Consider the following 19820-nt stretch of genomic DNA (forward strand, 5'->3'; position numbering starts at 1 on the left):
AGGTAGACTCTGGGTCAGAGGCAAAAAAGCAGGCACTCAAAGGCCTGTGCATGAGTGCCTTCTTATACTCCTTCAGAAGCACTGCAAAATCACTGGATACACTCAGTGCTCCTATCCCCTGTTCCTGTGTTGATGTAGAACCCCTGAAATTCACCACAACAAATAAACGAGGTCACAGGAAAACAGTCAGCGGTTACCTGCAAGTTAAACATTAATATGGCCGCTTGTCATGTTGGCATTTTCAACCATTATCTTTCCCAGTTTTACCTGATCTCAATGAATCGAAGAGAGCGTCCGAATCGCATTCTGACATCTCCCCAGTCACTCGCTCCGACTTCACCTCCATGATTTCTGAAATGAAAGAGTGTATCCTGAAGGTGCTAGCAGAACAAATGGGTACTACGAAATAATGTGTGAATAGTAACAAAGAATGAATGACACACACAACACTCAATTTGAACACTCTTATGTAGACCTAACAAAACAGCACACCTGAGCCATGACATACATTTGAAAATTCGCTAGAAACGACAGAAAATAAATAATGTAGAAATAACACGTTTCACTAGGAGAGAACTAAGCATCTCTCCATGTGGTTTTTCAACACAAATTTTGAAAAGGCAGACCCATTCTTTATTATGGCTTAATGCAGGACTGACACACAGTTTGCTCTGTCTGTGTTCAAACACTTCTCACGTTTCTTATGGAAGCTCGCAAGAAGAGTACCGGATACAAAGAAAAACAATAGCCTGCTAAAACATTTAGAGACTCTGAGTAGTACGTTTGGTATACTTATGATAAATGAGACACAGTATGCCAGGGGGGCTTAGACACAGAGGGCAGCTCGCTATTAACCCCTTCCACGCTCATGACGAGCTGGGCTCGTCATGGCGTAGCCTCCTCGCACGCTGATGACGAGCCCAGCTCGTCACGTAACATGCGCTTTTGAATATCTCAGCGCAGGAGCAGAATTCCGCTAGCGCGGATGTGGTTAACTAATCCTCTTGCAAGAAATTAAAAGAAACATACATAAAAAGGGTGAGGGAGTATTCAATTTGAAAAAAGATATGCAGCTACAAACTGGGCTAACATAAACCAGTCAGGTTCTGTATATTCGATTAGTGGGCATTTAGACTGCCTCGTCCTGGACTGGATATATATATATATATATATATATATATATATATATATATATATATATATATATATGCCACGAATACCTTCTCCACAGAAAGTCAGAAGCCACAGTAGGGGAATACAACGGAGTCTCTTTATTGAGGTTGAAACAAATGAGCATGGGCGTATAAATTTCGGCCGTGTGGCCTCTTCAGCGGCCCAGGTGTAACAGGTGAGATTTGCCGCCCAACAGTTCTGCCCCCACTCAAATAGTTCTAGTTCGCTCCACCCACAAGCGGAGATCAGTGTCACCTACTTCGATGTAACGGGGTGAAACAAACTAAATGTCCCAGCATGCAGTGGTTCTTGCCAGGATTGTCGCCAGTATGCGTGTGTGTAGGGCAGAGTCTGCAAACAGCTTTCACCCGATGTCTCGCACTGCCTTTCCACAATGTTGAAGCTCCTTGCGTCCCCACCTGCACAACCGCCACAAACAGGTAAACTTCCACAAACAATCCTAACTATAACTACCTATATATATATATATATATATAGGTAGTTATAGTTAGGATTGGCTACCATAGGAAATTCCGAACATTCTATTGGGAATAACTTTGGCGCCGATTGAGGGATCTGCCTGTAATTTTCCTTAAAATGGTCTCGCTGCCCTCCGCTCCTTCCATGAAAGGTTCGGGGGGATTCGTGAAGTGGGGGCTGAGAAAAAAGGGGGGGGTCCCAAAACGTGTTTTCTCCATGTTAATTTCCATAGGACGGTCTAACAAGTCTACTGCCCGAACCGCTGAATGGAATTACGCCAAACTTAGCAAAATAGTAGGGACTGGTACGTAGATGTGCCTTTGCTATGTTTGGTGAAAATTGCTTCAGTGGCTTTTATGAAAATTAACTTAAAAAACACATATATATCTATAGGCGCGCTCCGAGCGCTCACTGGTGCGCGTACTGGGGAGCGCACCCGGCGCGCTACGGGTGTGCGCGAGCGGAAAGCTGATTGGCTTTCGGGTGTCTGTCAACATTCTAAACAGTCCAGAGAGTCCGCCATCTTGTGTCTCGGTAGAATCGAGACACAAGAGGTGAAAAAAGAAAGGGGGATATAATTAAAAGGGGGCAGAGTAGACACCCCCTGACCCCTTAGGTTTTCTGAGGGGGGCCTAGAAGGACCCTGAAGGGCAATAAAACATTTTGGTTTTTTTTAAACATTTTTGCGGGGTAAGAGCTGGGTGCGTTCCCAGGTGCGCGCTCCGGTACGCGCAACTTGAGCGCACCACGGGGAAAACAGAATTGTAAAATATGTAAAGAATACAGCTCTTTTTTGAGAATTGGAGGTACTTCTGAAAAGAACTTTTTTTTTTCTTCTTTTTTCCTTTTTTATAACAAAAACAAAAACAGGGAATGGAAACTGCTCAACAGGAGCAAAAAAAAACAAACAAATTTAGGGCTGGGAACGGCAGCGATGGTTCTCCAATGCTCGAACCATGAGCAGAACACTTTGTTCCCCATAGCAAAGTAGCTGATCACAGTCTCTGCATTTAAGAACGCCTTTATCAAAAAAAACGGCTGAATGTTAGGAATCAGCTCTTGCGATCACCCCCTCACTGAAGTAGTTGCTCCTCCGGTTGAAGTAGAGGTCTCATCACTGGGAACCTCTTGTGCCAGAGCCCTGACACTCTCCCGGGCAAAATTCTGGGGGGGCCTCCTCTCCACATGGCGACTCATTGTGGAGTTTCCAAGAGAATATTTCTTGGTGGGGTCACCCCGTGACCGGACAGTGTGACAAATCCTGCACTCCACTTTTGGAGCATTTACTTTTTTCTGGTCATTAGGAATGGAAACAAGCATTTACAATACAATGGTTTTGCCTTTGTTAACCACATGGCTGCTGGGCGTTTCCCCCCCCTGTGCTGGAAAATGCCATTTTAGTGGCACCATGACAAGCTCAGCTCGTCGTCAGCACACGACACCCGTGGGTGATGACGAGCTGAGCTCGTCATCAGCATCGAAAGGGTTAAAGTTAGAGCTATTGGCATTGCTCTTGACATTATTTTTATTTATGTTTTTTTAACATAAATAAATGGCATTGTCATTTACAATGCCAATAGCTTAATCTCTCGAAAAATGCCACACAACACACCCACACAGAGCCCCCCACACACACACAGAGCCCCCCCACACACACACACCCACACAGAGCCCCCCACACACACACCCACACAGAGCCCCCCACACACACAGCCACACAGAGCCCCCCCACACACACAGCCACACAGAGCCCCCCACACACTGCGAGCCCCCCCCCCACACACACTGCGAGCCCCCACACACTCTGCGAGCCCCCACACATTGCAGGCAACAGAGGCACGTAAACAGCTCTTAGGCGTAAGGCATTCTGAATCATAATTTGAGTAAGCTGAGGTGGGGTTGCTTTTGGAGAATTGTATGCTAGGAATGTCATTCTATTGTAGAAGACCAAGGCAAAAAAAAGTAGAAATAATATTTCAACAACAATAGAAAATGTAAGGGAAATATATTTGGAGTTTCAAGATCATAGTTCTGACCTATAGAGAGAATATTTCAACTAGGAGGTTAAGCTACTTTGTTTAAGGATATCCAATTCCCTAAATTAACACTTTAGAAAATACTGGAATAAATAAAGGAAAATCTGCAGAGCCAGTTGGTTTTCCGGAAAAGATATACTAGTTATTAGAGGAATAATGAGTTACTGTAGTTCAAGAAGTTATAAACCAAAAATGGGAACATAAGGACGGGGACAACCATAAATGGTCAGAAGATTCCATCCCCTTAATAACAGCAACTCAGAAATCCCATGAACTATATGGCACGTAGACCAATCCTAACACAAGTCAAAGACCAAGATATTAGAACATGTGTTAAACATTTTTTTTACCTTGCACTGTTCTAGATAAATAAAAAGTGTGTCATTCCAAACAGATACCAAAGCCATGCCAGGATTGCTGCCACCAACCCCACTTTTACAGCTTGGTTACATCAGGTGGTCGATATCATCAAAGTCACCAAAGGTTACAACAGGGTCAAAAGGACTGACTTAAGGTAGCTGCAAAGAAGTTCTGTGAAATATGCAGACTGTATCAACAATAAGTCTGACTTACCTCCTCATTTCCAGACTTCGAAAGAAATAGTTCTTAAAATTGGTAATCTCTCAGGCCACTTCAACAAGCATGAGAAGTCAGGGCGTATGATCTGGGTTCAAGTTGCATCCTGATGAGACAGGACCCAGAGTTGTTATCGTCTTTATTCTCATCAGACCAAATGATATATGTTAACTATGGTAGAATAAATTGCCATCATCTGTACGGCCCAAATGAAAGGCAAAAGTATATTCAATAAAATAATGATCTGTCCCAAGCTCAATTCCTTTTTCAAGAATAACCTTCTGGATGAAGATAACTAATATTCAAAGAAAGCACAATTCAGAAAGTTAATTTTGGCCTCAAAAGGGGTTAGGGTGCCGAAGGAAGAAACTAATCAGAACTATATAACAAGCATTTGCAATTGAACAGGTCCGGCAATTGCAAGATCTAGAGCCATTGGCATTGACTTGCGCGGGGTGAGGGGGGGGGGACTTGGGGGTGGGGGGGACGGGACGGGACTTTGGGGGGGGGGACGGGACTTTGGGGGGGGACGACGGGACTTTGGGGGGGACGGGACGGGACTTGGGGGTGCGGGCGGGGGGGGACTCACGCGGGGGGGTTAAAAAGTAACTCTCTTACCTCATGAAACATCCCTGGCTTGTGTGCACAAGTAATCACACGCTGGGTAAGGACACCCTGCCAACGCTCGCCGCACAAACACGCCCAGAAGACACATGTGCAACTGCACAGCCCCCGCCAGAGTTTCCACCCGGGCCTGTAGAAGTTACACACACACACTCGACAGGAACTTGCACTTGTATGAGGAATACCCCCTCTTCCCCCCCCCAGAAGTTCTCTCAAGCAATAACAGGCTGTGTTAAATAAGTGTGAAAGAGGGAGGAAGGTGAACACTGACCTTTGAGCATTTCGATAACACGCATGTTTTTCTAGAGCACCCACTAACCCCTCCTCACCTTGATAATGGATCTCCTGGCTCCGGCAGCCGCAGACGGCGCACGTTTTCCTCCAAGTCTGATTCTCAATCTGCATGTTTGATCCTCTGCAGCCCCCCACCCCTGCACATGCTTCATGTTTGATCCTCTGCAGCCCCCCACCCACACCCCTGCACGTGCTTCCCGTATCCGCTGTAAGCACATATTCTTTTTCACCCTGTCCATTTAAACATCTTGCTCCTCCCTCACAATTGAGGCACACGAGTGCATCTGTGCACGCAGCAGAGAGGCCAAGGACTGGTTGTGCAGGTAGGGGGGCGGGAACGGGGCCGGGGAGACACTGAGAGCGAGGCAGCGGTAGGGGGGCGGGAACTGGGAGCCGAGGCAGCGGTAGGAGGGTGGGAACGGGGCCGGGGAGACACGGAAGCAGAAAGGCGTGGAAACCTACCCCTGGCCATGGCCATCTCAGGTAAACTGCCTCTGGAGCCGCACACGTTTTCCCGTATCCGCTGTAAGCACATATTCTTTTTCACCCTGTCCATTTAAACAGCTTGCTCCTCCCTCACAATTGAGGCACACGAGTGCATCTGTGCACGCAGCAGAGAGGCCAAGGACTGGTTGTGCAGGTAGGGGGGCGGGAACTGGGAGCCGAGGCAGCGGTAGGGGGGCGGGAACGGGGCCGGGGAGACACGGAAGCAGAAAGGCGAGGAAACCTACCCCTGGCCATGGCCATCTCAGGTAAACTGCCTCTGGAGCCGCACACGTTTCCCAAAGTCCTAAAGCCATTACCCAAATAACCGTATTTGCACAATGAGAGCCATGAACTTTCAAGGAGAGCACAGCGGCGAGATGTGTGTTTACAAAGTCTCATGTAGAGCTGCCTATTGTCTGCTCGTTTATTGCACAGTAACGGTAGCTGTTAACTGCCCCTACTCCTCACATCCTTGAAGTTCAGCGATATCCTGTACTTGCCAAGTTGTTTGGACTGTTTCTTTGCATTTTACAGGCATGTGTGGTTGTTAGTAATTTACACCTGTGTCAATTAGTCATTCGTCTTTTTTCACATTATAAGTATTTTCTATTCGTTATATCACTATAAGGGTATTCGGTCTATCACTATAAGGGTGCATTAATCTTTTTTGCGTAGTCTATCGCCTGTTTAGATCGCCACATTTTGGGGTATTTACACCTGACCTTGCAAGTCAATGTCCTTCTTTATTGTGGTGTGTTTTCCTGCGAAGCAAAAACATCTAAATAGACAATGTACTCTGAAATAGGTGCCTCCATGGTGCAAGTAAAATCTTGAAATCTTTGTGCAGGGAGGCCCGCAGTCCTCTGGGTTTCTGTGGTGTCCGCATTTACAGACAAGCATGTTATTCGAACAGGTACATGCCTTCTCACAAACATGTCTGAAAACAATTCATAGTTTGTACTGCTTTCAGAGGTCTATTTGCTTTTCCAAGTGTGTAAACGTGTGCACTACACGGACAGGCACGTTCTGAATTGTATACAACAGCACAGGTGGCAAGTGTTTTAATAAGTCAGAATCAGTGTCAACAAGTGTGGGGGGGGGGCGCGGGGGCGACATATTTCTCTTCCTAATTCGGAGTCTTTAGGCAAGTTTACGCGGGAACGGGAGCCGAGGCAGCGGTAGGGCGGCGGGAACGAAGCCGGGGAGACACGGAGAGCGAGGCTGCGGTAGGGGGGCGGGAACGGGAGCCGAGGCAGCGGTAGGGGGGCGGGAACGGGCCGGGGAGACACGGAGAGCGAGGCAGCGGTAGGGGGGTGGGAACGGGAGCCGAGGCAGCGGTAGGGGGGCGGGAATTGGGAGCCAAGGCAGCGGTAGGGTGGCGGGAACGGGGCACAGCAAGGCGGGTGCCGGCTCAATGCCGGACCAGATTCGGGGGCGTTCCTGAGGGCTTTTGGCTGACGTAGCGTGACGTAGCCAAAAGCCAAAAAATCTCGGGAACGCCCCCGAATTTGGTCCGGCATTGACGGACAGGCCCGTCTTCCAATGGCTAGCCTCCATTTATGGAGCTAGCCAATGAAAGACGGGGGCAGTTCCTGTCTCCCGTACTATTCTCATTAGGTTTTCGCCTGCGCGAAAAAGATGCGCAGAGCGCATCTTTTCGCCAGGCAAAACCTAAAAAACTTCCATATGAAGTGTTCTTTTACTTTCGGCTGAGGAACCTCTTCATCAAGAAATTCATTGGAGTTATCTTCACTGCTGGATGGTCTGGAAGCCATAGTAATCCAAGATATTATTCCAACAAAGATCCGACAGCAAAAAGGCAGGTCTTGCAGTCACAAAAGTGAAAGAAGTAGTGAAGGAAGTGGGTGGGGATTTCATTCTTTGTAAAAAAAAATGTTAGCAACCAATGAAAAGTTATTTTAAGGTCACATGACTTGACGCGCTTACGCTGCGTGCACCGAAGCGCTTCCGGAGGCGCTTACGCGGCGCGAACGTAGGCGCTTCCAGGGGCGCTTACGCGGCGCGAACGTAGGCGCTTCCGGGGGCGCTTACGCGGCGCGCCTAAGTGACGTTTCGATAGCTTCACGGAAATGCGAAATCATTTTCATTTCGTAAATCAAAAATACTGCTTTTATAAGTATGGTACTAAATGTCTTGCGTTATTTACTTTTCATACTTTTTTTTAACGAACGCAGAAATAGCGCTCTCGGTGCGCTCTCGGGAGAGCTTACCGGTGCGCGCACCCTGAGCGCCCCAGGAAAAAAAGATTTAAAAAAAAATTAGAAAAATATTATTTCAAAAATTAATTATTAATAATTAATACTTAAACAAAACAGCAAAAAAAAATCGTAGGGTACAAACTCGATATAGAAAGGAATTAGCTTTTAAAAAACCTAAGAAATTCAGTGAAAAAAACAGAGGTTTCACAATCGTTATTGTTAGGAATTACCATTTAAAAAACCATTGAAATTCACTGAAAAAAACATAGGTTTCACATTTGTTATAGTTAGGAATTAGCATTTAAAAAACCTTTGAAATTCACTGAAAAAAACCATAGGTTTAACACTAGTTCTAGTTAGCTGGACATTTTACTCATACAAAACCATTGAAATTCCCACGTTATAGTTAGTTGGACTCACTATAACTCGCGCGCCCGCAATCCACTGCTGATGATGTCACATATTACATCATTCATGACATGGTCAGTGACATCACTGATTACATCACTGATGACATCTCAAATGACATCACTGATGACATCAATGATGACATCATCTATGTGATAATATAATGCACCTCCTCACACTCTAATCTAATCTTTGATACATCCAGTGCTAAATACAAACTACCATTCCTGAAATTATTGACACACCAATACCAGTAACTACATACACACTCACTGATTTCTAAGTCTACACACACATCCACTCATTCACCCATACAATCAATCATACATACAGTCACTCATTAATAGAACACTATCATATCCAGTCATATACCTATACAGACACTTATACACTGACACTCATTCACAGAGTTACTCAAACACCTAGTCAGTTATGCAGAGAATCAATCACACTCCCATTTCCTCAACTACAAAGTTATACACACTATACCTTACTTATTCAAATATATAGGAACACATACTTACTCTCTTTTACAATTACTGAAATAAGTACACATTGAACCATACAGTCACTTATGCAATCACAGGCTCTCGTGTATTGTCATTTATATATGGCAACTCTCACATGCACTGTGTTTTACATATGTACCTACTTTGACATGAAGCACTGAGATAGCCATTCACTCACCAACACATTCATGCAGACAGTCAACCCCCCATACAGCTCTTTCCACATGCACTCTTGAACCCATATACCAAGAGAATCAACTGCTCAGATATAATAATAATCACTCACTCATACAGTCAGTCACGCACCTACTAAATCCTTCATCCAGACACTCATACATCCACTCATTCTTCAATATGTAAATTATTAAGTTTAACTTAATTGTATTTTTATTTTTCAGAAACACACAGACACTGGATGATGTCATCAGTGATGTCATCAGTGATGTCATTTGAGATGTCATCAGTGATGGCATCAGTGATGTCACTGACCATGTCATGAATTATGTAATATGTGACATCATCAGCAGTGTATTGCGGGCGCGCGAGTTATAGTGAGTCCAACTAACTATAACGTGGGAATTTCAATGGTTTTATATGAGTAAAATGTCCAGCTAACTATAACTAGTGAATATATATATATATATATATCACATCCACAACGGTTCCTGCTCGGGAATTCTGCAGCGCTCACACATGTGCGTTATCCTGCGGCAGAACCATGCCGCTTAATCTCTCCACAACTATTCCCTGAAGGGGAAAACAACGGGTCGCACAACCAGCTGGATTTTCAACAGCAATCCTGTTTATTTCACAAATCAACAAAGGGCAAATAGCGCATTGATCAATGCGCTATTTGCCCTTTGTTGATTTGTGAAATAAACAGGATTGCTGTTGAAAATCCAGCTGGTTGTGCGACCTGTTGTTTTCCCCTTCGGGGAATAGTTGTGGAGATATATATATATATATATATATATATATATATATATATATAACGGTCTGTAAATCACGACAATCCTGTATACAGTCCTGTATATATATATATATATATATATATATATATATATATATATATATATATATATATATATATATATATATACAGGACTGTATACAGGATTGTCGTGATTTACAGACCGTTTTTTTCCGATACCGGTCAGTCACGGACCCCTCCTCCAGATTTGGGTTAGCGGCATAACTGAAACCGCTTCCAGGGTGACCAGGAAGCTATTCACAAATCCATGAAGGAATTACCGCCAAGACCCCTCACACCGGCGATTCAACTGGCAGCGGCGGAAGTATGGGGAAGACGACTGAGCGGACGTTCCATATACGCACAGCAGGAAACCCCAGAACAACGCCGACCAGGTACAGAGCCAGCGGGATTGTGGGGTGGAGGAGTGAGCAAGTAACGGCAAAGGGAACATTTGGATAAACATACGGTCCTTATTCCCTGCCGTACTGACATCAACTACATAATTTAAAAGCCAAAATGTCGAGCGACACCGTACAAGAGAGGGTGGAACTGGGTCCGTATCCTGTGTAGCTGGCTGGCGGCGGCTCGTGACTGAAAACGCGGCGGCAGAGTTGACAGGATTGTCGTGATATATATATATATATATATATATATAAAGTGAAAAAGGAGCGCCTGTAATGGAAGAGCCCAACCAGGTTTTTCAGTAGCCTCCAATTATTTATTGCAATGCCCAGCAAGGAAAGTTCATTCTCATCACAAGAGTTCAATCCGCAGAACGCCGACGCGTTTCGTTTTCAAACTTCTTCAAAGGCGGCGGAAGTAGAGTGTCACATACAGCCGTTTTTAAAGCACCCATTAGTTTCAAAAGTACCCGCGCTTGTGGGCGTGACCTTGGATAGGCCTCCTGGTACTTGTAGTGCCGCTTATTTATACCTTCTGTGAGTCGCTGTATGCACACTGTCAATTCACTCAAATTAATCCCCCAGTGGGTGGTGATGCCGAAGAACAAGTCCCCTCTGGCATTCTTACTTGCAACAAATCGGCACCTGTTCCTGTTCACACGGCGTCGCTTGGCGCAGTGGCAGTTCAAGTTCTGAGCCTTTTTTTAATGAAGAGAGTTATTTACAGAGCAATAATTTGTTGCATGAAGTTGACACCAGTGGTCGAGCTTCTGAGGTTAGAGATGGTTGTCCAATTGAGAAAGAGCAAATGGTTCCTAGAAAAGCCCCAGTGTACACTTGGGAATTGTAGTAGTATTTGTAGGGTACAACAAGAATCTATCGATAAATCACGCAATTTCTTACAAGCATATTGTAAAAAAAGTGTTAAACAAAAGATTAAGCTGTTGCAAGGACTAGACCCTTGCAGAGTGAGAAAACATACTGGTTTGCAAGGTCATTCTCTGGCTTGTCTTTCAAGGAAAGTGTTTTTCACCATTTCAGGATGTTGGCATACTCAAATACGGAAGTTAGGGAGAAGATTGAACTATGCAAAAAGTCTAGCACTAAAGTTAAATGAGTTAAACAGTGTTCTTTTGCGAGGGTCAGTATCAGATGTGAAAAAGGTTTGTGATGATATTGAGTTTTGTTACTTTGGTCCGGAAGAAGAGAGTGAAGAAACTCAAACATTAATAGAAGAAAATGTTGGAGAGAATGTTGAGCATAGTTGTACCAAAAATTTTGAAAATGAAATTACAAAGTTTAAGGGGATTTCAGGTGAAAGGCAAAATTTGTCTTGTATTTGTTGTCGCCGAACTCACTACAAAAATCGGACTAGGAGTGTTGATTTGTATTTAAAAAGTGAAAAAGAAAATAATGATAAGTGGAAGGAATTTGCAACTTATTTGTTGGTAGGCAATTGTTTTGATTTGGGTTCTGATCAGCGTATTTGTAAATATTGTTATGACAAGTTAGATGAGAATAGAATGCCTGCTAGAGCTGTGCATAATAATTTGAGTTAGTTGCTATTCCTCCACAACTGACAGATCTCAATACCTATGAGTCTATTCTCATTCAGTGTGTGCACCCGTTTCAGGCTATTGTTCGTATGGAGCCTGAAACAGGTAAATTGCCTCCTTCAGATTTACAAAGAGGATTAAAAGGAAGAGTGGTGTATTTACCGTTAGATTTAAAGAAAAATATTGAAACTATTGTTGTAGATAGTGTAGAAAGTGAACCTCTAGTTATTCTTGTTAATGGTGTGCCAACTAAGAATAAGAAAATCTGGCAGGAGTTAGTGGATGTTAGGAAAGTGCAAAAGGCAACATTGTATTTGATAAAAAAACAATACATACCATAAGAATGTTTATATAGGAGAAGAAGAAATACTTTTAGAAAAAGATACTGAAACGTCAAGTGGACACATTGAAAAAGTGGACATGTTAAGATGTGAAGAAATCTAAGAAGATTATAGTGTGCATCCACTTCATTTAAAAGAAGTGATGGGAAACACAATTGATTTGTTCCAAAAGAAAAGGCAAAAGGAAGTTCAATGAGTGTATGGGAAGAGAGCTTGGAAGCTCGTTCTTTTCCACAGTTGTTCCCAACTGGAAAAGGAGGACGATATGATGAACGTCCTTTGCAGATTCCTGCATCTGAATATCGGACAATAAGATTATATGCAGAAGATCGAAGATTTCGACAATGTATCCCTTATATATTTCATCTTTTGTTTGAAAGTGACTTGTCTGTACTTTCATATGCAGTCAACCATATTCTAAAATCTGGAATACATTGCAAAATGTATCTGCAAAAGATTTTATGGATAAAGTGCACCAGAGAGATGATTATCTAGAATCTCAGCTCATTAATTTAATGGCATGTCAGCATGGGACTAATGAATATTGGTACCGTCGTTAGGGAGAACTAAAATGTATGCTGCGGAACTTAGGAACTCCAACATGGTTCCTTACCCTGAGCTGTGCTGAGTATGCTTGTGATGATTTATTAGAATTTATTCGAGAGGCAAATTTGAATATAAAAAACATTGAATACAAGACACCTGGAGAATTGTGCTCTTTGGATCCTGTTAATGTATGCAGTTTTTTAATCATAGATTTGAGGCTATGATGTCTTATCTGCAATAAAAAAATCCTCCTCTTGGAGAAGTTGTGGATTTCTTTTGGAGAAAGTAGTATCAAGCAAGAGGTGTTCCTCATATACATATGCTGTTATGGATGAAGGACGCTCCCAAATTTGGCACAGGTGTGGATTATACTGTTTTGAGTTTTATTGAACAATATGCAACATGTGCTGTACCCAAAAGCACAAAAGAAAACAACTTAAGAGCACAAGTCTTACGATTCCATAGCCACCGATGTGGAAAATACTGTTGACGAAAGTACAAATCTAAGGACAAGTTCTACACCAAATGTAGTTTTGGATTTCCACATCCTGTAATATCAAAAGGAAGAGTTGATAGTTTTATGTCATCTTTGCGACATACTATGACAAGAAAGTTTCCAAAAAATACCTACAACTTAAGAAGAAATGAAGAGTCAAAATACATAAATGACTACAACCCAGTCATTTTGTCCATGTGGGATGCTAACATGGATATTCAGTACGTTGTGGACAATTCCATTGCTGTTGCTCGATATGCAACATCTTATATTACAAAATCAGAAAAGACAGAATCGAAAGAAATGTGGGAAGAGATTTCTCATGAGAAGACTCTAAGTAAGAAATTATACAGTTTCAGTTTGAAGATGCTATTGCATCGAGAAATCAGAGCATATGAATGCTCAGATCAGTTATCATCGGCAAGTCTATACTCCAAATCTAGAAGAATCATTTGGGTGAGTCTAAGTCTTGCAGCAATGCGATATCGGGTACTTAAATCTGTTCAAGAAATTGAATATTTAGCAGAAAAAGATCCAGAAAGTACAGATATTTTGAAAACAATTATGTTGGACACATATTACCCAAACAGAAGTCATCATCTTGAGAACATGTGTCTCTATGAAGTGCTGCAAAACTACACTTTTAAATGGAATACTACAGAGAACATCAATGATGGAAAATATGGAGTCATTGGTTCTGAAGAATGTTTGGTGAAACAAAACAAAGGAAATTTGATTAATCACATGAAGTTGAGTTGTGAAACTGCTGATGAAAGGGAATTTTACCATTTAGCTCTTTTACAACTGTTTAAACCATGGCGTTCAGAATTGGAATTACTTAGAGATTTCCAGAGCTATGCAGATTCTTGTAATGCTTGTAAAGATAGCATACAATGTAGTGTTTTTGCAAATTATGTGAAAATGTTGAACGATGAAATTGATCAAGAAGCTATAATTGCAGCTGAGATTGCTAGAGACACTTTTCAAGACAGTCAAAGTTCTGCTGCGCAGAGTCAAGATCCACTAGGACAACCAATTCTTGAAAACGAAGCAGCAATCGCCATGAATGAGGTGGAAACAGCGATGAATCAAGCTCAAGAAGATGTAACAAACTAAGGAAATTTGGAAGAACAACTAAATGTTGAGCAAAAACAAATATATGAGCAATTGAGACAACAGATTGACCATGGATTGAAAAGAAAGAGTGCTCATGTACGTCATTTCAACCGATCCGAATGTACGTGAGTGGACAAGCTGGAACAGGAAAACATTTTTTAATTAAAGTAATTACAACTTATCTACAAAAAAAACTGAGTCGCATTAGTCTTGTGTTGTCACTGCTCCAACTGGGTTGGTAGCACACAACATTAAAGGAATTACTTTACATGGTTGTGAGACTTGGCCCTTTCCCCAAAATGTTCCCCTTTTATTTCCCTTTTAAATCAGAATGCCCTCATGGTAACAACAATGTATAGGCCTTGTGTAGTGAGGAAAGCCCTGTGTACTGTGAAACTGATGTTAAGATGCAGGTGTCTTATACCCCTAACATGGCTGCCACTGACCACTGCTGCTGCAGCGTGGTTTAGTGGGTGCATTCTAGTGGCCAGGGCCTGGCTGGAACCCTCCAAACAATGTATCAAGTTAGCCTGCCAGCCTGCCCACAGGTAGAATGGTGGAACCTCCTGGAAGCCTCTGGAACCTTCTGGAAGAGGTGAGGTGACACCAACTGCCACTACCAACTGTCAACTGGCAGTATATAAGGAAAGGGAGGGAAACTTTCCAGTCAAAGTGACTGAGGGGAGACCTGGGGAAGGAACCTACGCAGGAGTTTAGGCAGAGGGGCCTAGTCAGGGACTATGATACTGGAAGTGACAGGGCTTAGAGTGCTGCCTTACAAGTATTGAGGACTCCTGTAAATCCCCCCTGACCTAGCCCAGCGGAAGGGAACCCCCAGGGACCACTTGAAGGGATTGGCTGAGGAGAATTTTATTGACAGCCAGCAACTTAACCCCCCCTTCAAGGAACCAAGAAACTAAGCCTCTATTTACAAGGGCGCAAGAAACCTAAAGCGCTAAGAAGAAATTAAATCATCACAGGACTTTTGAAGAAGCAATCAGGTATTGGCGCTGTACTGACCCTGCGTTTCCTGATGTCACCTGGGGTCTCCTTTGCTAACCTGCTACTGGGGTGTCACCTGTCCTGTATAACTAGCGCTGCCCTTGCTGACCCTGTGAAGAGCGCTGAAGTAATGGAGGGGGTTGCTGCCTTCTGAAGCGCTATATTTGCCTGAACTGCAGCACCCTGAACTAAATGTTATTAGACCTGTTGGTCTTGCCCCCACCTTGTGTGGGCCAAAGCGCTATAGCCCTGCACCCTGCTGTCTGTGAAGCGCTAGAATCCTGGGCGTGATTCCTGCCTGAAGCGCTATATTCTGTGGTGCCCTTCAGCAGCGCTACCTGGAATGAACTGTCTGCCGAGCGCTACCTCTGCTGTGAATAGCCTGCTATATCGTAGCGCTGTGAATCCTGAAAAGCGCTATCCCCCTGAAGCGCTGTGTCACCAAGAACTACTGTGGCTCTAGAAGTTGCTGCCTTCTGAAGCGCTGACTCCTTGCTCCCCCAACGCTCCCTTGCTGTCCCTGTGAAGAGCGCTGAGGTACTGAAGGGGGTTGCTGCCTTGTGAAGTGCTGTACCTGCAGGGTGCTATTATCTAAACCTGATTGCCTGCTGAAGCGCTATCCCCAGCATTGCCTGTGGCCAAGCGCTGTCATGTGAGGAACTGAGGTAATACCCAGGGAAGCGCTGTAATTTCACTCCAAGCGCTTTCTTGAATGTCCCGTAGAAGCGCTGAAATTGTGCCTCCAAGCGCTCTCTTGTAGGCCCCAGAGAAACGCTGTATTTTTGACCTTAAGTGCTCACCTGTTGGCCCCTATGTGCCTCTAGTGACGTGGAGGCCATTAAGTTACTGTTTATGCCTGAGGACAGGCTTGCCATTCATTAACTGTTTGGGCCCTGGTTCCGGCGTAGGCCTAAAGACATACTGAGTTCACCTGCGATGGCTTAGCCCTGCATAGGGGAGTCCAAGGCATAGTAAAATGCTCAATGAGAATGCTTTACTGAATTGCTTATTGAAATGTTCTCCTTAATTAACAGAAATGTTTTACTAGTCTAAAGCAAGGCCTGTGCTTGCTTAATGAGATGTTGCTCTCTAGCAATGAGTAATGTTCTATTTATAAAAATTACTTCCTTCCCTGTAATGTTTACTCCTGATTAGGGGGATGTTACCTATGATTGGGGAAGAGTTTTGAAGGGGTTATTCCTGCTTGGAACCAGGATTATTCTGAACTATAGACGTTTTATTACATCCCTGCCCCAGTGTTATAACCTGTACTTATTTACAGGATTACTCTTGGGTGCTGAAAGGTTTATGCCTGCTTAATGTAGGAATTAGAATGTTGATTCTGGCCTGAGGGTGGAAACGCCAACAGCTGCATAATGAACTGTGACTGCTGGATAATGAAATATTTATTCGTGTTGGTTGAAAGGTGGAGCACATGCCCACAGTTATGGAGTGAGATGCTCCTTGCTTTATAGAAATGTTTTCATTTACTAAAAGGCTTTACATGCATAAACCAAGTCTTCTAAGCTCAGGCTTGCCTGTTAAAAATGGTTAATTTTGCACTAAGGGATGTTTATTCTTATGAAATGATTTCTCCCACTGAGTGCCATATTTAGTGAAAGCCTACCGTTACTCATTTGCTTGTTTTCTGCGGTATAAGGAAACATTATTTCTTTCCAGACAGGATTACTGAAATGTACTGATGAGAAGCTTTTAAGGAGATAGATATTCATGTTGAAATGTTTACCCCTACTTTACTAAAGGTGTTAATCCGGCTGAAGGAATGGCTAACGCAATGCCTATCCAGGGTTTCTGAAATGGGCATATTTACAATGAAAATGTTACGTCTATTGTTGAACTGCGTAATACCTACTCCTTCTAGGGGTAATTCCTAAAAGGGTTGTTCCTAATTAAGGAACTAGTCAAACCTGTACAAGGGATGTTTATACTTAGGAAATGTTTGCTCCACACTTAATGCCCTGTTTATTCCTGCACAAGGAGATGTTACTGTTTTGGAACTGTGTAGCCCTGATCTAGGGAATGTCTACTCCTACTGGGAGAGATGCATAAATTGGTCATTCCTGATTAAGGAGATGGATATACCTGCACTAGGGGATGTTTATTCTAATGACATGTTTTCTCCTATACAGTGCTATATTTACTGAAACCTACAGTTATTTATTCACCTATTTATGGTTGGTGAAACATGGGTGAAATACCAGCAGGAACAAATGCCATGTTATTTGGTTGTCTCCTTAACCCCTTCCATGCTGGGCCGATTTTTCTCGTGTGCTGAGCTTTTAAAGAATCAATGGCTTCATGACGGCCCCCAGCCGTCATCAGCACACGAGCACTGTAATGCATGACGGATGGGGGCCGTCATCAGCATGGAAGGGGTTAATGCATTTTTACAGGTGCTGTCAAGAAGCAAGGAGAAGTACAGGCCTGTGTTTTACTAAAAATTAATTTATCTATCTAATATTTATTGATCCAATATTTAATATTTGTTGCAGATCGGATATTTATTCATTCTATATTGATTGCAAGTTTTGAGACACATGTATTCTAAATGAATTTGTGATTTCCCTAATCCTGCTCTATCTATCTAACTATTTATCTTAATACAAATTACTTGTTGTCATACAAGCTTTGGAGTGGAGTCATTTATTGCGTGCCCATGTTTCAGTCTCAGTGTGAGTGTGTGCTGCCTGGTCGCTTAACACATGTGCTTTCGGATGCCTACCCGCTCGTGCCATGCTACCCTAGGGGATTGGTGACCCCAGTTCCAACATATTGGTGTTGAGCGGTGGGATCCAGGACCTGTGACCATGCAGCACCCTCCATTGGGACAGGATGCACAGCAATTAGGCTGCACAATTATTGTGTACAAGCCTTAGTAATTGACCCCTCCACTGTCTAGCCTGTAGGTGTATTAGGGCCTGTTGGACCTCATTCTGTCGCCACATCCTAGAACCTTTTTCCTGAATTATCTGAGTCCCCACCTGGCGTACTGGAGTGTTGTCAGGGGATGGGGGTGCCTGTTGGGCGGAGGGAAGAAGGAACTCCGTACCACTTTGGGGGCACGGGTAGGAGCCCACCTAGAGGGGAGAGGGGATGGGGACAGGAGGGGCAGGTCACACCCAGGGAGGCGGGCACACCAGAGAACCTTGGAAGGGGGTGTGTGTCGTCAAAGAGGTTAGAGCAGAAAAGGGAGAGTGTGAGCCTTGCAATGGAAGGAAGGGAAGCTGGTACACAGGCTTCAGCTAACAGAGTCAGAGCTGAAGACCTTAGAATCATGTGTGCCAGGTACTTCCATGGTGGCAGCGTACCCGAGGTTCGGGGTTTGGACCAGTCACGGGGTGTAGAACCTGGACTGGGGTTTCAGGTGCAGGGATTGCCTGACCTGGAGGGTGGGGTACCGGTAACTATGGACCCTACCGGTGTGACTTCCAGGGCTACCTATCCGGGGAGGAGGGTGCGGAACCCTGGAAGGGGGTGCAGAGGGAGGAAGGACTCTCCTCTGGCACCGGGCCAGCCACAGGGCGCAGATCCTGGGTTGGGTGGCCAGGTTCAGGGGTTGCCTGACCTGGCGGGAGGAACCTCTGTATTCAGAGTCCCCCGAGTTGTTGTGACTCTCAGGGGTACTACTGCAAGTTTTGAGACACATGTATTCTAAATGAATTTGTGATTTCCCTAATCCTGCTCTATCTATCTAACTATTTATCTTAATACAAATTACTTGTTGTTATACAAGCTTTGGAGTGGAGTCATTTATTGCATGCCCATGTTTCTGTCTCAGTGTGAGTGTGTGCTGCATGGTCGCTTAACACATGTGCTTTCGGATGCCTACCCGCTCGTGCCATGCTACCCTAGGGGACTGGTGACCCCAGTTCCAACAATGGTTTACTAATGCTACCAGTAGAGCATGAAAACAAATTGGAATACCACAAGCTATCTGGAGAAGCTTGCTGTGAAGTTTCAAGTCTTGAAGAAAATGAAACTTCTCATTATTGATGAGGTAAGCATGGTATCAAACTTAATGCTTGCCTTTGTGCATTTAAGAATGCAGCAAGTTCTTAAAACAGAATATGGTGTATTATTTGGAGGAAAACACGTCATAGTTTTTGGAGATCTACTACAACTGACTCTTGTAAAAGGACAACCAGTTTTTAAAACACTTGTGCATGAAGACACCAGAAAGTCTCTAGGTAGTGTTGGAAACGTGAATATTTGGTCATATTTTGAATACATAGAACTCATTACAAATATGCGACAGGCAAATGATGTTGATTATGGAACTATTCTCCAAGATATAAGAATTGGACTACTGACAGAACATGACAAACAAGATTTAGAGACTCGATTACTTTCCAATTTGTTTCCAAATAAAAATATAGTTCCTGAGAAAATATACATGGAAATTGCAGATAAGAAATCTGTAATCTGCTTAATGCCAACACTGCGTGAGTGTTCTATATTCAACTAACAACTTTTGAAACTGGAAATGAAGAAATAATAAAAATGGAAGCCATTGATAAAATAGAACATGAAGGAATCACTATTATTTTGACCGAAAAATTGAAG

At 43.5% G+C, this 19820-nt stretch overlaps 1 protein-coding gene across 1 annotated transcript in view; it reads right to left on the reverse strand.

Moving 5' to 3' along the window:
* Window positions 1-19820, reverse strand: part of CLCN4 (Cl-/H+ antiporter 4) — a 301238-nt gene that overhangs the window by 238860 nt on the left and 42558 nt on the right. The window contains exon 2 of the mRNA XM_086934785.1: window positions 268-351. Coding sequence (XP_086790911.1) covers window positions 268-346 — 79 coding nt within the window. The 5' untranslated portion in view covers window positions 347-351. The remainder of the gene's footprint in view (window positions 1-267; window positions 352-19820) is intronic.

The sequence above is a fragment of the Lissotriton vulgaris genome, chromosome 8 (assembly GCF_964263255.1).
Source record: "Lissotriton vulgaris chromosome 8, aLisVul1.2, whole genome shotgun sequence".
Taxonomy (NCBI): Eukaryota; Metazoa; Chordata; class Amphibia; order Caudata; family Salamandridae; genus Lissotriton; species Lissotriton vulgaris.